The 17,083-nt window shown below is 37.5% G+C and overlaps 2 protein-coding genes across 8 annotated transcripts in view; both read right to left on the bottom strand.

The window, feature by feature from the left end:
• The window catches only part of LOC5567935 (reversion-inducing cysteine-rich protein with Kazal motifs), a 108,718-nt gene that overhangs the window by 2,136 nt on the left and 89,499 nt on the right, over positions 1–17,083 (bottom strand). For 6 of the 7 annotated variants that reach the window (XM_021855084.1, XM_021855087.1, XM_021855088.1 and 3 more), the window contains 3 exons: positions 6,521–6,998; positions 6,066–6,458; positions 4,922–6,004 (listed from right to left, as the gene is read on the bottom strand). In XM_021855084.1, the coding sequence (XP_021710776.1) occupies positions 4,922–6,004; positions 6,066–6,458; positions 6,521–6,998 (1,954 nt within the window). Of the gene's footprint in view, positions 1–4,921; positions 6,005–6,065; positions 6,459–6,520; positions 6,999–17,083 lie in introns of those variants that run through there. The other variant, XM_021855089.1, reaches the window with a different exon arrangement.
• Positions 15,894–16,849, bottom strand: LOC110679664. Its single transcript, XM_021855094.1, has one exon. The coding sequence runs from the start codon at positions 16,810–16,812 to the stop codon at positions 16,258–16,260; it is 555 nt and encodes a 184-aa protein (XP_021710786.1). The 5' UTR covers positions 16,813–16,849; the 3' UTR covers positions 15,894–16,257.

Raw genomic sequence — 17,083 nt, 5'->3', positions numbered from 1 at the left:
AGCAATATGATTTGAATGTTTTGTTATAGTCAAGAAAAATTGTGTAATTTTCTGGTTATATTTTCGATTTTCCCTTGCATGAGTTGTTGTAATGTGAAGGTGTCTTTTTAAAGAGTTATTAGAAAGTTTACAAAGGGGAAAGGACTGTCATATCTACATAGAGGGGGTGACATTGGGTCACTGTAATTGAAATAACTTGTTTTTGAGAATATTATTGCAAAACCGTTCACAGCTGAAAGATTTTGATAAAATACGATGCGAACAAGATGAGAAGATATCTAAGATGTTTCACAGGTATGATAAACCTACTTAAAAGAACGATAATACCAAAAAATTGAAGAGCTATGAGAAAAATATGTAAATCCAACATGTATCGTTAAGTTTACATAAATTTTCTTGTTTTTTCCATCAAATTGTTTTCAAAGTCTCATCCCCATTGCCATAAATCCTATTCAGGTTTCCCAAACGAGTACTGAAACAGTGATTATTTTAAACCTTCGCAAATAGTTAAATTTCGGTGCGGCATTCCATGATCAATACTTTTCAGCAGATGTTGACGTCATAATCCCCGGTATTTCAGCGATCCAACTCATTTGTACTTCCGTGAGATGTTTCTATAATATGAATACACAAATGAAATATTGAATTTGAAATAGAATTGAAGAAAAAAATCATTTACTAAATTTTTTCGATGTTGCTGCGCACGAAAAACAGTTGCTAGTTTGAGAAGTTGTCAGGATGCGTTGAATTGTTATTCAATACACGGAATACTCAAGTAGACTTGTTTGATGTTTCAGAGGTGCTGTATTTAGAAAGAATAAACAAATCTTAATGAAAAAAGAGAACACCCGACACCGTAATATGTCAAAAAAGTAGACTTGTGATTTCATTTACTATCGTTCTTACTTGACCCAATCTCAACCCCATTTTAATGTTTTAGACACCGTACAAAAAAAAAAATTTTTTTGTGGAAAAATCAAATAGATTCCGGAAAATACATGTGAAGTGTAATGAAAAGACTTTCAACTTTCTACTAATATAACGATAGGGGTTATATGCGTGATACTTTGCACAGGAGAAATCTAATGTTGTAAATTTTATCTAGTTTCAACATACAAGTTTATCGATAAAGTAAACAAAAACTACTATTTCTAAAAATGTATATTTTGATGAATTACGTGTAATTATATGTTCCCTAACATATGAATTACAAATTTTAATAATATCAGCATTATTGGCTGAAATATTTCATATATCATATTTTTCCGTTTTGACCCAATCTCACCCCCTAGACCCATTGACCCGGTAATTATATGTATCGGGAAAGGAAAAAGTTGGCTTGCTTCCATTTAAAATAAGTTTATCTCGAATCGCAGAACATGCCTGAACGAAAAAGCACAATGAAACGTCAAAAACGCAAAAGGTTGATTAATATGTTGAGAGAGCGTCCATCAAATTGAATAATAGAATTTTGCATATAAATTAAATTGGTAAAATGGCTGATATTTTTCAAATTATTCAATCACTCTTGTATTAGTGACAAAATGCTACTCTCGACGGTCAGACTAAACGTAAAACTTTTTTCCATACTATTTAGATTCGATCACGATCCTTTCCACGGAATGTTGGTTCGACCAAATATCATATACTTTCTGTTGCAACTAAACCTTTTCGACCAAATGTCCATTCGACGAAATGTCAGTTCGACCAATTGTACTTTCGACCAAACGTAATTCGACTAAATGTTATTTGACCAAAAGTCTTTCGACCAAATGTCGTAGATTCATTTTTATTATTCCAGTACTGAGTTCTTCCTTCGATTTTGCTTCATTTTTTTTCGCAAGAAAAAAATTATTGCTTCACCCCTTCTTTACCACAGCTTTATCGACAATTTAATTTCCAAAATTGTTCCTAAAATACGCTTGACAAAAGTTGGTGCAAATAAGCTATATTATGCAAAATCACTATAAAAAATGATTGTTTTCCAATATTTTGTTGATTGTTTTTCAATAGTTTGACCGTTAGCTGCTCATATTCGCATAATCGAAGTAAGCGCCAATATGAGCAAAATGCATTTTTTCATTGATATGCATTCTTTACCTGAGACGAGACTCGCGGAGACGGTCTTCTTTTTCTGCGATTGCTGAGTTTTTTTCTTATTCCCCTCAGTGTTTATATCAATCTTGCGCAAGCCGTTCAAGCTCTCACATGATCATCTCAGCAAAAAACTATTGCGTTTGCATCACACCGAAGCATAAATGGCATTTTGAGTAAAATTTTATGCCAGCAAACGTAGCAGACATTATAAATAACTAGTCTTGTGTTTAGATTTATTAGCATCTTTGGAAAAACTGTTCCGCTGACTGAGGTTTTACAAAAAAGTTTATACTGAATACAATATTTTTCATTTTTTCAGCCATAAAAACGTCGGGCTGCATTTGACGTTTCGTGACAGCCGAATCTGGGCTGCATATGACGTTGATATTTTCCCTCTTCGCGAGTCTCTCTCAGTTCTTTACCTAATAATATACCCCTTCTACCACTAAACCGAATAGCGCCTTCCGCTTTTAAACTAACGCTGCCTTCCCTGTACGTTAAACCTTATGTCGGAAGTAGTGCGCTGTATAGATCATCTGATGATTCATACAGCTCTCTACTTCCGACATTCCTACGACAATCCGACAACGTACAGGGAAGACAGCACTAATAAAGCAACAAAAGGCGCTATTCGCTTATTTGTTCTGAAATATTTGAACTATAAGAAGAAATCGGATTGACATGAAAACATACACCAACTTATCCTAAGAAACACTCGGTTTACAGAGTGTTTATTCGGGTAGTTTGGCGTATAAACCAGATTGCTATGACAGTGACCTGGAGTTTACGTCAATTCATCCATATAATCGTTCATCAAACTTACTGATTAGATGGATAAAACGTCGTATGCGTTTGCAGATGACAAAAATAAAAAAAAATTCAGAAAGTCTCTCCCAGTCAATTTTTAAATTTCAATCTTTAGCAAATGCACAGATTATTCGACCGAAATTGTTGAAATATTCAAGAATGCAGCTTTGAAACCAAAAACGCATTTTCTCAGCAACGATAGTGCTGGTGGTTACGTCAACCATGCAAGCATGGGCAGTTAGGTCACTTATTTCGATGTGTGAAGAGACAAATGAGCGTATAAATTTAATCCAATAATTATTGAGCTAATCGTACCAATTCAGTTTAGCTATTGTTCGTCGAAAATCGGTGGATCACCTGTACTACCATGGCAAAGAGAGGGTTAAGCTCTAAAGTGCATTTTCCAAGAAAACTTGTTATGTTTCAAATCTGAAGAAATTCAAAAAATATTTGGCTTATTTTCAACAAATATGCAATAAAAAATGCGAAGCCACCCTTCGATATTCCTCTAAGAATTTCAATATAATCAAATTTCTTGAGAAATATCGAAGGGTCTCAACAGAACTTTTGCTGTAAATCTCTTAGAAATTAGTCAAATAATAACTTGATTCCACCTGGAGGACATCCATTTCTTCTATGTCTACATTTTCATCCATAAATTGATTCTGGAATATGTTCCAGAATACAACTAACAAAACATTAATTAACCTCTTAAAATTTCAATGACTTCTCTAGTAATTCATCCAAGAAAATCATTAATTCTGTCAAATCTTATACATATATATATATATCGCTGACAGTTCTACTAGAAATTACTACTGTGAATTCTTTCAAAAAGTTTTCTCAAATACACACTCTTTCACGAAGTTCATCGAAATTCTTTCAGAAATATTTATAAAATACATTACAAATTGCGTCAGCCATTTACCTATGTTTTTTATGGCAATTCTGCTTCAATTATAAAAGATTTATCTACGAAAAGTGTCTCTTGCCTTCGAATCTTCAGCGGACATATGTTGAAACAAATTTTGCTTCCAAAATTGGCATATCGGTAAAGGAATCTGTAGAGATACATTAAGGTGATTATAGAACGAAGCCACACCTCAAATTTTCAAGAGCACAAGACTTGAGAACCAAACAGCGCTCCGCGTAGAAAATCTATCCCATTGGTCACCACTAGCAAGCAAGCAATTTGATTGGTTTTCAACGCGAACTGTTGTCAGATACTCTCCTCTTGTGCACTTGAAAATTCAAAGTTTGGCTTCGTTTTATAATCACCTTAAGTAAAAAAATTGGGGAGAGTGCACTGATTTTTAAAGATATCCATAAAAAATTGTAAGAGTGCTACTTAAAACACTCTTACTAGATTTCAAGGATGATTTCTTAAAAAAATATGATCTTACTTCTTCAGTTTTTTGTTTTTGGTTCATTAGAGTGGTTTTAATAATCCTGTATTCATTCAACTTTAGGAATATCCACTTATCTTTCGTTGTTCCGTTATCCATCTGTTGGTTATGAAGTAAGTAGAAAATTTTATCATTGTGTTGTTTCTCCTTCTTTCACATGACGCTTTCTCAAGGAATTTCTCGCATAAATCTTCTCATACTTCAAATATCAACACTTTAAATAATCTAAAGTATAAAAGTAAATTCAGAGGCCTTCCTTAGCCGAGTAGTTAGAGTCCACGGCTACAAAGCAAAGCCATGTTGAATGTGTCTGGCATCGATTTCCGGTCGGTCCAGGATCTTTTCGTAATTGAACTTTCCCTGACTTCCCTAGGCATAGTGTAGTCATCGTACCTGCCACACGATGTACGAATGGCAACTTTGGCAAAGAAAGCTCTCAGTTAATAACTGTGGAAGTGCTCATAAGAACACTAAGCTGAGAAGTAGGCTCTGTCCCAGTGAGGACGTAATGCCAAGAAGAAGAAGAACATCCTAATCAAGTAGAAAACAACAACGTATCTTGGGGATATGCATAACTTATAAGCCACATAAAACAATGAACTCCTACTTACCACACTGATGCTGGGGACACGGCTTGTGCATTGTCGATAAACAAACGTTTCTGTCCGGAATACATACTGACAATGGGCTGCATTCTATTCCATCACAAGGATCTCTAGCTCTACAAGGCCCAAACTGAATATCCCCATCTTGGATTCCAGCACACTTAGCTATACACGCCGAAGGATACGTATTTCCATTGCGAGCGCAAACTGGAACATATTGCAGCGGACAATTGCACGGCAATGTCGTGAAGGATTTGTTGGTAGTTCCAGACATACGACATTGTTTTTTGGTGCATGTGATTTCACCAGCAAAACAGCTACATATATTACACTCTACATAGAAGAAGGATAAATGGTCGAAACGTTTTCCCGCCAAACTACATGAATCGTAGCTTATACATGGTAGTGGTTGACATTTTTCTATCCTGCCTCCAGCTCCGCATCGACATACTTTGAGACATCCCTTTATAGTAGAAGATACCGGAATTCTAACAAATGTTCCTTCTGGTACCATATAAGATGACGCTTCTCCAAGGGGACACCCGTTAACACACTTGTATCCGAAGGTTCCATCCCGATTAACAATACACACTTGACTTGAATTGCATGGATTTCCTCTACATGGCGAAACTAATACCACATCTGTGTTCTTCAAAAGAGTGTCACTGGGCCCCAGGTATCTTTTCAGTGAAATGCATTCGATTTTATAGTCATCGTTTGGAGAAAACATCTCACAGAGAGAAGCAATCGAGTGTTTCACCGTCATCCTATTCCAGTCAACACAACGTCCCAACACTTCATAGCAATCTTCCCTACATATCCGATTGGTATGGTAACTTCGAGTACAAGGTTTAATCTGCAGCAAACACGCAATAGATTTCCACGTTTCTATTGAACACTCGCTGATGTTCCGTATCGGAAGGTTGATACCAGGCAATTTTACAAAATGTTGTTCCTTCCACTGTTCTACATCGCTTAGGGCAGCATTGTCTGATTGAGTTCTACAGCTGCGAAAAAGCTCAGTTGGACGATTATTGAAATTACTACAGTACGAGAGACCGTCACAACCCAACTCACATGGTTCGTCCACTGAAAAGGAAAAGTTCTTGAGCTACAAATCAATTGTGAATAAGTGAAACTGACAGCTTACCTTCATCAATGCATTGTTTTAAACTGAATTCATCCGATGAGATCAAGCAAGTGTTCTCAAACTCCGCCAAATTCGTTGTCCACTCGTTTGAGTACGTAGCAATGCAAAATTTACGACACCTGGTTGAGTTGGCTTTCAGGCAACAATGCATTTTAGCCGAGTCCATTCCCACTTGATTGATGCGAGATATTTCGTTGGAATTGACCGGCACTACTTTATTTTTGCCAAACGAGAAGAAACATTTCCACAAGGGATCATGAGGTAAAGGAACCCCACAACCTGAACTCTGTAGGATATCGATAGCTTCTTCTTCAGTATAACTTCCATCTAACAAAGTGTCTCGACATGCCTTTTTGCACTGACTTTCAATTGTTTGATCACAGCATGGAAGGTCTAAAAGTAGTCAGTAAGCTTTAAATCAACATAAAACATCCCATGATGAAAGAAATACTTACAATTTTTCAAATTTCCATTAATAGTGACCTCGACGTATCCTTTTATACATTCCAGAACATCCGTGTTATTGTTGCTGCATGTATTTTGCACCAATTCTCGCTGTTGTTTGTTGGGAGTTTGATTGGACCGGAAGACATCTTTGCAAGCCATTAAGCACTCCGATGTCCTTGCCTGACCGCAACAGCCATCTCCGTCCTCTTGTCGTTGAACGCAGTTGAATAAACGTTGTTCGTCACTATGCCGGCAGCCCGCCAGAAGCTCCTCCTTTTTAGAAGCCATTGCACATGCATTCTGGCACTTTAGGGACATTCCCAATGAACAACACGTTCGGCCAGGCCATGCAATGCCTCGCTGGATGGACGCTAGCGTATTGTTCATACAGGTCCAGAATGCAGACTCGGGTGGTTGACATGACCGTCGAATGTCGTGCAACTTCCAATCCTTGTTAGTACTGTCTGCGAGCTTGACCAGCGAAAACTGTTTAAATGAGAAATAGGAGAACAGAAAATTACGTTGAGAAACACATTCACCACGTGAAAATGAATCAGTACAAAATAAGTAATAGTTGTTACGAAATTCAAACTAGATAATTCCTTTTGAAAACCTCGACAATCGCTCTACATTCAAAATTTAAAAATGTTTGAAATCCAATCGCCCATATCTTTCCTACCATCTTTACCATAAAAATTTTCAGCATTTTCAGTGGTGATTTAAAGCTGGCCCAAAGACAATGTAATTTTATATGTAAATTACTATGGAGAAATTAAAAAAAAAAATGTCCCAAACACGTTAGTACGGTAGTGTGAGTACAAACTTATCATCTCATAATGAAAACTTATTCTTTAAACCCTATCAAAGGATCTTGCTGAAGATACAAATCTTTTTGGAACTAATTTTGTTTGGGATTTTTGCAGAACTTTGCAGGACTATAATCCCACATAGAGCAAAATAAAAGTATAATAAAAGTGAGATGGAAAATGGAGAATGGTTTCCAAGCGAAGCTATCGTGGTCAGTGGCATTCAATTGACATTTTTTATTTTTGACATTCGCTTGATCGCTCGTGTTGTGAATGTTTAGGAGAAGCGCTGCCGAATATCAGTGAAAACGTGTCGATTACCGTGATTGCTTACAACACTGCTACCACCAAGCTATGTTGAAGAAATACAAAGCAGTTTTGCTTGATCTACTTCAGATAGTCAAGTAGTGTTTTTGACATTCTGGGTTCAATTGAACGCAATCAACAAGTTTACTGATCCAAAAAGTAGATAATGTGCTCTTTCTCATATATGTTTGGGCTGAAAATCCCATATTAACTTAAATTAAAATGTGCCAGCTCATGGAACGACCAAATGAGCTGAATTTTTCAGAAAGGTTTCTCTAACCCCAAAGAGAAAAGAGTTTTGGTTTGAACATTATTTATAATTTTATTTATTTATTTATTTAGTTGGTGTTACATCAATTAATTTGATAAAACCTCGTTAACGATGTTACGCCAATTTACTCGGTCCATGGCTGTGTCTCTCCAACTTCGATTTTGGCCAACGTTCTCCAGATCTTGTTGCACCTGATCAAGCCACCTCGCTCATTGTGCTCCCCGCCATCTTGTGCCAACCGGATTCAACGCGAACACCATCTTTGCAGGATTGTTGTCCGGTAGTCTTGCAACATGCCCAGCCCAGCGCACCCTTCCGGCTTTCGCAACCTTCTGGATACTGGGTTCGCCGTAGAGCTTAACGAGCTCGTGGTTCATTCTCCGCCGCCACACACCGTTCTCCTGCACTCCGCCAAAGATCGTCCTTAGCACCCTTCGTTTGAACACTCCAAGTGCTTGCACGTCCTCTTCCAACATGGTCCATGCTTCATGACCATAGAGGACCACCGGTCTTATAAGCGTTTTGTACATGGTACATTTGGTGCGGGAGTGAATCTTTCTCGACCGCAGCTTCTTCTGGAGCCCAAAGTAGGCGCAACTTCCACTGATGATGCGTCTCTGTATTTCACGACTAACGCTGTTATCAGCCGTTAACAAGGATCCGAGGTAGACGAGCTCATCAACCACCTCAAAGTTGTCCCCGTCTATCGTAACACTGCTTCCCAGGCGGGTTCTGTCGCGCTCGGTTCCGCCTATCAGCATGTACTTTGTTTTTGACGCATTCACCACCAGTTCGACTTTTGTCGCTTCACGTTTCAGGCGTTTCAGGTGTACAGGTTTGCCACCGTTCCAAATGTTCTGCCGACAATATCCATATCATCCGCGAAGCAAACAAATTGGCTAGATCTTGTGAAAATCGTACCTCGGCTATTGAACCCGGCTCTCCGCATGACACCTTCTAGCGCGATGTTGAAAAGCAGGCACGAAAGTCCATCACCCTGTCGAAGTCCCCGGCGGGATTCGAACGAACTGGAATGTTCGCCCGAAAACTTCATGCCATTCTGCACACCGTCCATCGTTGCTCTTATTAGTCTTATGAGCTTCCGGGGAAAGCTGTACTCGTCTATGATTTACCATAGCTCTTCAAGGTCGATGCTATCATAAGCCGCTTTAAAATCGATGAACAGGTGATGCGTTGGGACTTGGTATTCACGGCACTTCTGGAAGACTTGCCGTACAGTGAAGATTTGATCCGTCGTCGAGCAACCGTTGATGAAACCAGCTTGATAACTTCCCACAAACTCATTTGCTATTGGTGATAGACGACGGACGATAATCTGGGATAGCACTTTGTAGGCGGCATTCAGGATAGTGATCGCACGATAGTTTTCACATTCCAGTTTGTCGCCCTTCTTGTAGATGGGGCATATGACCCCTTACTTCCACTCCACCGGCAGCTGTTCAGATTTTGACAATCAGCCGGTGCAGATAGGCAGCCAACCTCTCTGGGCCCATTTTGATGATTGATGGCGTCCTTAACTTCCCTCAATGTGGGGGCAGGTTGGTTTCCTTCATCCACCGTGCTGACGTATTCACTTCCTCCTCTGTCGTAACCCTCTGCGCCTGTGTTCTCCGTGACATTCAGGTGTTCATCGTAGTGCTGCTTCCACCTTTCAATCACCTCACGTCCGTCCGTCAAGATGCTTCCGTCCTTATCCCTACACATTTCGGCTCGCAGCACGAAGCCTTTTCGGGATGCGTTAAGCTTCTCGTAGAACTTTCGCGTTTCTTGTAAACGATGCAGCTTTTCCATATCTTCACATTCCGCTTCTTCTAGGTGGCGCTTTTTGTTCCGGAATAGGCGGATTTGCTGTTTTCGTTTTCTTTTATATCGCTCCACGTTTTGTCGCGTTCTTTGCCGCAGCATTGCAGCCCGCGCTGCATCCTTCTCCTCCAAAACCTGCCTGCATTCTTCGTCTAACCAATCGTTACATGTCCTCCTTTCCACGTATCCGACGATGCTCTCGGCTGCTGTTGATGGCTGCTTTTATGTGCTCCAGCAGTCCTCAAGAGGGTCTTCGTCAAGCTCGCCCTCTTCCGGCAACGCTACCTCGAGATGCTGCGCGTATGAGGCGGCGACTTTCGGTTGGGCCAGTTGCGCTAGGTTATACCGAGGCGGGCGTCGATACCGTACTTTGTTGATGACGGATAGTTTTGGGCGCAGTTTCACCATCACCAGGTAGTGGTCGGAGTCAATGATAGCGCCACGATAGGTTCTGACGTCGGTTATATCGGAGAAGTGCCGTCCAGGAGTCTTGGAGGCGGCAAAATCTATCAGTCGTAGGCCGTTTTCGTTCGTCAGCCGGTGGGCGCTGAACTTTCCAATCGTCGGTCTGAACTCCTCCTCCAGGCCAACCTAAGCGTTCAAATCTCCTATGATGATCTTGACGTCATGGCTTGGGCAGCGGTCGTACTCGCGTTCGAACTGCGCGTAAAATGCGACCTTGTCATCATCAGTGCTTCCGGAGTAAGGGCTATGCACGTTTATGATGCTGAAGTTGAAGAACCGGCCTTTGAGCCTCAACTTGCACATACCTTCATTGATCGGCCACCACCCGATCACGCCCATTTGCATATCACCCATCACTATAAAAGCTGTTCCCAGCTCACGTATGTTGCCGCAGCTCTGGTAGATGGTATGATTACTTCTAAACGTTCGCACCATCGAACCTGTTTGAACATATGTATGCTCAATTCTTTGATGAAATAGACTTTTCCAGGAAATATGGGAGAGCATCGAAAGCAGAATCCAGAGATAGATATCAGGATGAGTTTCTACTAGACAATTGAAGATATCTGAGGAAAAAATCGAACGAATTTCATAACGAATAATAGAAAAAAAGAACTCGATGGAGAAATCCGGTCTACTTCCAAGAACGATTTCTGGAATTTGGAATTATTTTTAAATAAATTCCTTGAACAATTCAAAAACAAATATATAGAAGTATCCCACATTGTATTCCTGGCGAATATGTGGAGCTATTCCTTGTCGCATTCCTTGATGAATTATTCGAAAAATTGCTGGATGTGTTCATTTTAAGATAACTTAACAGATTCTTGGCTTAAACCTTTTGAGTTTCATCACAAGTTGTTGGCAGATCCCTTGCAATATTCAGCGCGGACTGTTGATAAAACTTTCGAAAGGTTTCTGGTAGGGGTAAGCTCTAATTTCTACCAAGAAGTATTTTGTGCCAATTTTCGGATTTTCATACGTAGTATTCCAATACGGAATGGGTCGAAAAATAGCACTAGGTCGAAAATTGGCTCCTTGGTGAACCCTGGTATCTTTTGCAAAAGTCTGATATTTAGGTGGACTCCAAAAAAATATTCAAAAAGTCTATCATGATGCAATTTTACATAAACAAAACATGAATGCTGAAGACCATCTTCAAACAGCAAATCAGTTGATTTGGTATTTTTATTTCGTCAATCAGGGGGTCAACACTCTCTTTTCATGCTACGCCCTTGTTCCTGCTTATTGCATCTCAGTAACCAACTATGTTTATTGTAGCAACCAGCTGTCCTAGTAGTCCAGAAACAACGGAACTAACATCCAAGTTTGCTATAAATACTGCTTCAATTTGTACTAAATGTCATTGTAATTCAAACCACCAAAGCGAATACATCCAAAGTTAAGACAAACTCAAAATGACTCATTCAATTCATCTCTGCTATCGAACAGCCCTAATGCCGTATACTATCTAAGATTTCTTATAGAGATTACTTTAGGAGATTCCTCCAGATGCTTTCCTTGAGTATCTTCTTGGAAAATTTTCAAGTAAGGTACCCCGGGGCAAGTGGGACATAAAAAAAACGATAGTTCAAACAGTTGTTCAATAAAATTTACCAATGTCAATATTTCTCAAATGCAACAACACCATCACATTTTGGCAACATATTTGCTGGTGTGTGCGTAAATTTGATCGAATAATTTCAAAATTGTGAAAACTTTAAAAGAAAGTTTTAGAATGAGCCGTTAGACGCAGTTACCTCGCTCAACGGGTCAAGTGGGACACATCCAGTTTCATGCGTCAATCCACATCAGTAAGTCAACCATTACAATAATAGGATTGATAAATCATAGATTTTTAATGTTGAGTACATTTTTGATGTACATAACGCTTTAGAAAGAAAACGTTTGTTTAATAATATGTCACATCGCACTTAATATTAACTGAAAATTCTTCAATATAAGCGTACAAAGAAATAAACCATGTTCAAAATATATCATTTATAAGCTATTAATTAAAAGAAGCACATAAGCTTTCAATAATTGACAAAATTATAAAAATATTCTGTTTTTATTCATATGTATGGCAGAAAACACCTTAAAGGGGAGGATTTGTTTTTCATAACTCTAAATTTGGTAGAAATAACAAATAAAGTTCAACTAAAATAGAGAAGTAATTGTTCTCATGATGCATTTCAAATTTCATCTCTGTTTTTGTTCAATTTTGAATTTGTATTTAAAAAAAATAAGGAAATATAGAAGAATTACACATTTCTTCTCCCTCTTATGCAATTTTGTAATTTGAGATTGATCTTTTTTGATAAAAATCATTTGCTTAAATGTTTCAATGCTACTCTATGAGAAAATGTTTGAAACGTGTAGGAAAAGTTTTGTTTCTGGTGGTTGTTCTGATAGGTCCCACTTACCCCGGGTATGAAGATATTTTGAGGTAAGTTAGACAATCAAAAATTTCATATCAAATGAAAACAAAATACCGGTTTATCGTTCGCAGCTTGTAATAATACTTAAAATTGAAGCTTACCGATGGATATTCGATTTGTAACACATTTATTTTTTGCGAGTCAATGCAAGACGTGAAACGTGTCACAATTTATCATACAAGTTGAAAATGGCGCTGAATTGACAACTGTTACAAGAACCACATGGTAATAAAATTAACTTTAAGTTTGGTACTTAATATATACCTTGTCACAATGACCTTCAACTTTCTAGATGAATACCCCCATGAAAAAATTTTCCTAAGTGAGCAATGACGGAACGTCCCACTTACCCCGGATTCTCACTTGCCCCGGGGTACTTTACTTCATGATAATATTCTAGGAATATCACTCAAAATAGTTATTTCCAAGCTTTCATTGAAAAACAACCCATTTAGAGATTTTACCAGCGTTCTTCGACCCTTTCAACAATGTTGTCTAGCGACTTGCCTCGCTAGTGTAATTGAAGACGGCGTGATTTAACATTCCAAACAATAAATTTAATGAATTACGACGAGTTTGCATGATAGTCCGATGAAATAATGATTTTAACAAAGAAAAAGGCAGTAGGAGTGCAAAACTACATTTTGTTCTGTCAGTCTGTAAGGGATGGTACACAAATTATGTCACGCTAAATTTCAACTTTTTTGAACTTGAGAAATAACTTGAATTCAACTCAGCAGAAAATTTGATTTTTAGGTTATCGCAAATCTTAATTTAGCAAAGAAATGGCAATTATTTTGATATATTTCGAAGGCGAACAATTTTACTGTAAAATGTAATTCCACAAAACTATTTGCCTCACTAATTGCACAATTTTGTGTGAGGGCATACTGTTCTAAATATTACCATTTGAAACAATCCCGATAAAAAAGAAACTCAATGGCTTTGTCAACGTTTTTCAGAAAGTCATTTGGAAGGCGATCAGTTTACTGTGTCAATCTGTCATACGTGGTACTAGTGAGTATCTAAATTTGAGCATTTTAATTCAGTTGCATCATGATTCAGATAAGATGGAATCGGTGCTAATGAGAATTCGAATAGAAGAACCAAGGGTCTTTGGCGTTATTAAGCTACATGCTAAAGGTCAAGTAAATGCAAATGTCAGTATTCTAACAAATTTAATTAGCTTTAAAACTTACGCATTCATTGAGTGATCCAGAATTGGTCTAATTTATATTCAAATGATAAACTAACTTACTAAACTTACTAGACCAAAGTGATTCAGGCCAAATTCATTGCATAGCTGAGTGATATATGTTCAATTTACTCCTTATTCAAGTGTTTCAGGTCTAATTTCCTCGCAAACAGGGTTGGGAAAAATTCTGAAATTCACTCTACAGTAGCCAAGAAAGACAAATCACAGTCAGCGAAGCCAGTGAAACTCACGCCTATCGCTGCTGTAGGCAAAAAGCCTTGAAAGTAGCAAAACACCCGTTACTAAGGGCAACGCAAAATTACTGTAGAAAAATGTTCTATTTCCCGCATTCAGAGCCTTCAATGACACTAACGATTTAGAAAATTAATGCACCCACCATAGGCTAGTTGATGAGATTCACGTTTTTGAACTACTGTACTGGGAAGAGCCACGTGAGTTTCTCGAAATTCAAGCTTACTACTACCGTGATGAATCAAAATCCGGACGGGACCAATATCCGGACACTCTGGTGAAATTCAATAATTTCAATGTTAAATATCCTTTAAACATGTAAGAATATTATTCCTACGAATAATGTTAACTACTGTTGACCATTGTAACGTGAATTGACATCAAGTTAGCCTTGTAAAACAACGGTAATGACTAAAACAAAAGTCAGTTTCACTCGCGTCCGTTTATTTTCAAAATTAAAGAAAACCGAAGGAATTCTACTCAATGCGCCATCGTAATTCGACAATTAATCACGCGTTTTTTATGTGCTTATTATTTGTGATACATATTCTGCAGTGATTTGTTTGTGTCTTTTTCTTGATAAATTCAATAGTTTTGATGAATTTACTGGAAATACACATAATTTAGTGCTAGAAGAAGACTGTCCGGATACTTATACGTGCGGTTTTGAATCCGGACATTGTGTTTTAAAATCAATTTCCCAAGGTTGAACAAGAAAATATTACATTATAATTGTTCCTGGAAACCTGGAAAAAGGGGTAAAAGGTTACATCACTGTGATTTTGAACAACATAAATGGAAAATGAGTGTAAATTATGTGTAAACACTATGAGGAATAATGCACACATCACAGTATTTTTGAAGACTTCAAAAACAACGTTTTATGATGTTCCATGACCATCCAACAGAGAAAAAATATTATGTTTACAAATCTATCAATCTGTGTATCGTGATATGAAGGTATGTTTAATATTTTTTAAGTTTAATGTGAAAAACAGCTGTGATTATTTGAATGTCCGGAATTTGATGCATCGATGTCCGGATTTTGATTCATGTGTCCGGATTTGTGGACACGACATGATGTAGAATTAACTTAATTTTTACGGTATTTTCAATAAATTCATTGCAAATTACGTGAAAATTATCAAGTTCTATCCTAATAGTTATCGTCTAAAAGCAATACATAATAAAATAACGATTACCCAATTATATACAAGCATTTGATTACGCGTATCACCTTAGGCGTCCGGGTATTGATGCATCACGGTATTACCATTTTCAGCACTGCTCGCAACTATTCCTATAATTCAATTTATATATAAGAATGACTTTTAAACGCAATTATCGATAAACTGTGTTTGTTTTATGTTGAAAAATATAAGACAAAAAAGACAATTTACACCGTCTCTACATTGGTATGGTTAGTTGTTGGCTACATGAAATTTTCGAACGTGTTCCCTAAATTTAATGAACACTATTAACGGGATTAAGTTCGAATTCACTTCATATTCGAGTGATTTCATTCCAATTTCCTTCGTATTCTAGTGTATCAGATCTAGTTTGCTACAATGCAAGTAGTTCAGGATTGATTGACTGACTACATATCTAAGCGATAAAGTACGGATTGACTTCAAATTCAAGTGATGACTCAGGAACAATTTAATTCATATTCAAAAAATTTGATTAACTTCATATAAAATGATTCAGGTGTGATTAATTTCGTATTTTAGTTACGATTCACTTCATATTCAAGGACATACTTCACGTACTTCATCATTGCCATTTTGTGTATATATGTGATATAAATAAAAATACGGTAAATATAACATTAGCCTTTATTGATAAAAACAACAATAAAGCACGGATTTGTCTCAAACTCCAAACAATTTTCAAGACTAAAACTAGTATTTTCAATATTTTTTTAATATGGATTACTTTAACTGTACAAGAAATGGTCATCCTGTGCAGAAATTTTGAAGATTTAATGTAAAAATCTTTTTTCAAAGTCAAGTGCTCGAAATATGTCATGTAATGTTCGGAATTTGAAACAAACCGGTACCTATGAAATTGAACGTGAAAATCGCATGTGTCTTATGAAAGATGTACTTAATACAACCAAAAGCCTAGTTCCCAAAGTTTTGTGTGTTACTCCAATAGATAACCATAGTTTAACTATAAAAATTAGTCATAAAAATTGCACATGTTCAATACAATTGTTATATACAATAGCCACATTTTTAACCGGACAACGAAATCTTCGTTGAACTTTCAATATTTTACACTCTTTGCACTTTCTTTCGTAGTCAAGCAATCCGTAAGAGGCAACGTAGTTTAACACTGTTTCAAATAACAGAGACTGCTTATTATGCACCAAAAGAGCAACGTTCTCTATATTATGTCGACATTTTCTAGCAAGTGTCGTTATTTTCTTCTCTAAAAGTTGGCGATCGTTCTTGGACGGTTCTATATCACCGTATACCATCGTAAGCTGAGTTTTGCTGTACCCCTCGAGGCAATCCCAGCTGGTGGCAAATGCTGTTGGTGCCACTTTAACCGCCCAGCAGAGATGGGCATGGTTCGATGCTTTTCTTATCGACACGAATCGTGATGATACGGATTTATTATTCGGGTGCTCTAAAATCGATTCATTCCGTGCAATAGTACTTCTACATGCTATCACAATGTAGATTAGAGCTAAGCGAAACGCCGCAATGAGTATGTTTTGAACGAACAGAGCCATTTGTTAAACTGATCTGATAGAGAAGTTTTTCTATCAGCAAAACATAACTGCAGTATTGATTTGTTTGTACAAGCTTGCAGGCTTGCATTATTTTAATGAATGAGACAACTGTTCAATCAATTCAAGTAGAATCGATCTATCTTGTGTAAATATGCCTATATTCTTACATACCGTAATCCGGGGTATCATTGATCAGCGGGGTAACATTGATCGGAATGACTCATCTCGTAAATAGTTCGCATTATCATTAAATTTTATTGATCGAACATTT

The sequence above is a fragment of the Aedes aegypti genome, chromosome 3 (genome assembly GCF_002204515.2).
Source record: "Aedes aegypti strain LVP_AGWG chromosome 3, AaegL5.0 Primary Assembly, whole genome shotgun sequence".
NCBI classification, from domain to species: Eukaryota; Metazoa; Arthropoda; class Insecta; order Diptera; family Culicidae; genus Aedes; species Aedes aegypti.
This window is presented reverse-complemented; position numbering and strand designations above follow the sequence as displayed.

What these genes read in the sequence shown, in the direction of transcription:
- LOC110679664 (XM_021855094.1), bottom strand. Translation starts at nt 16,812, where the DNA reads ATGGCTCTGTTCGTTCAAAACATACTCATTGCGGCGTTTCGCTTAGCT.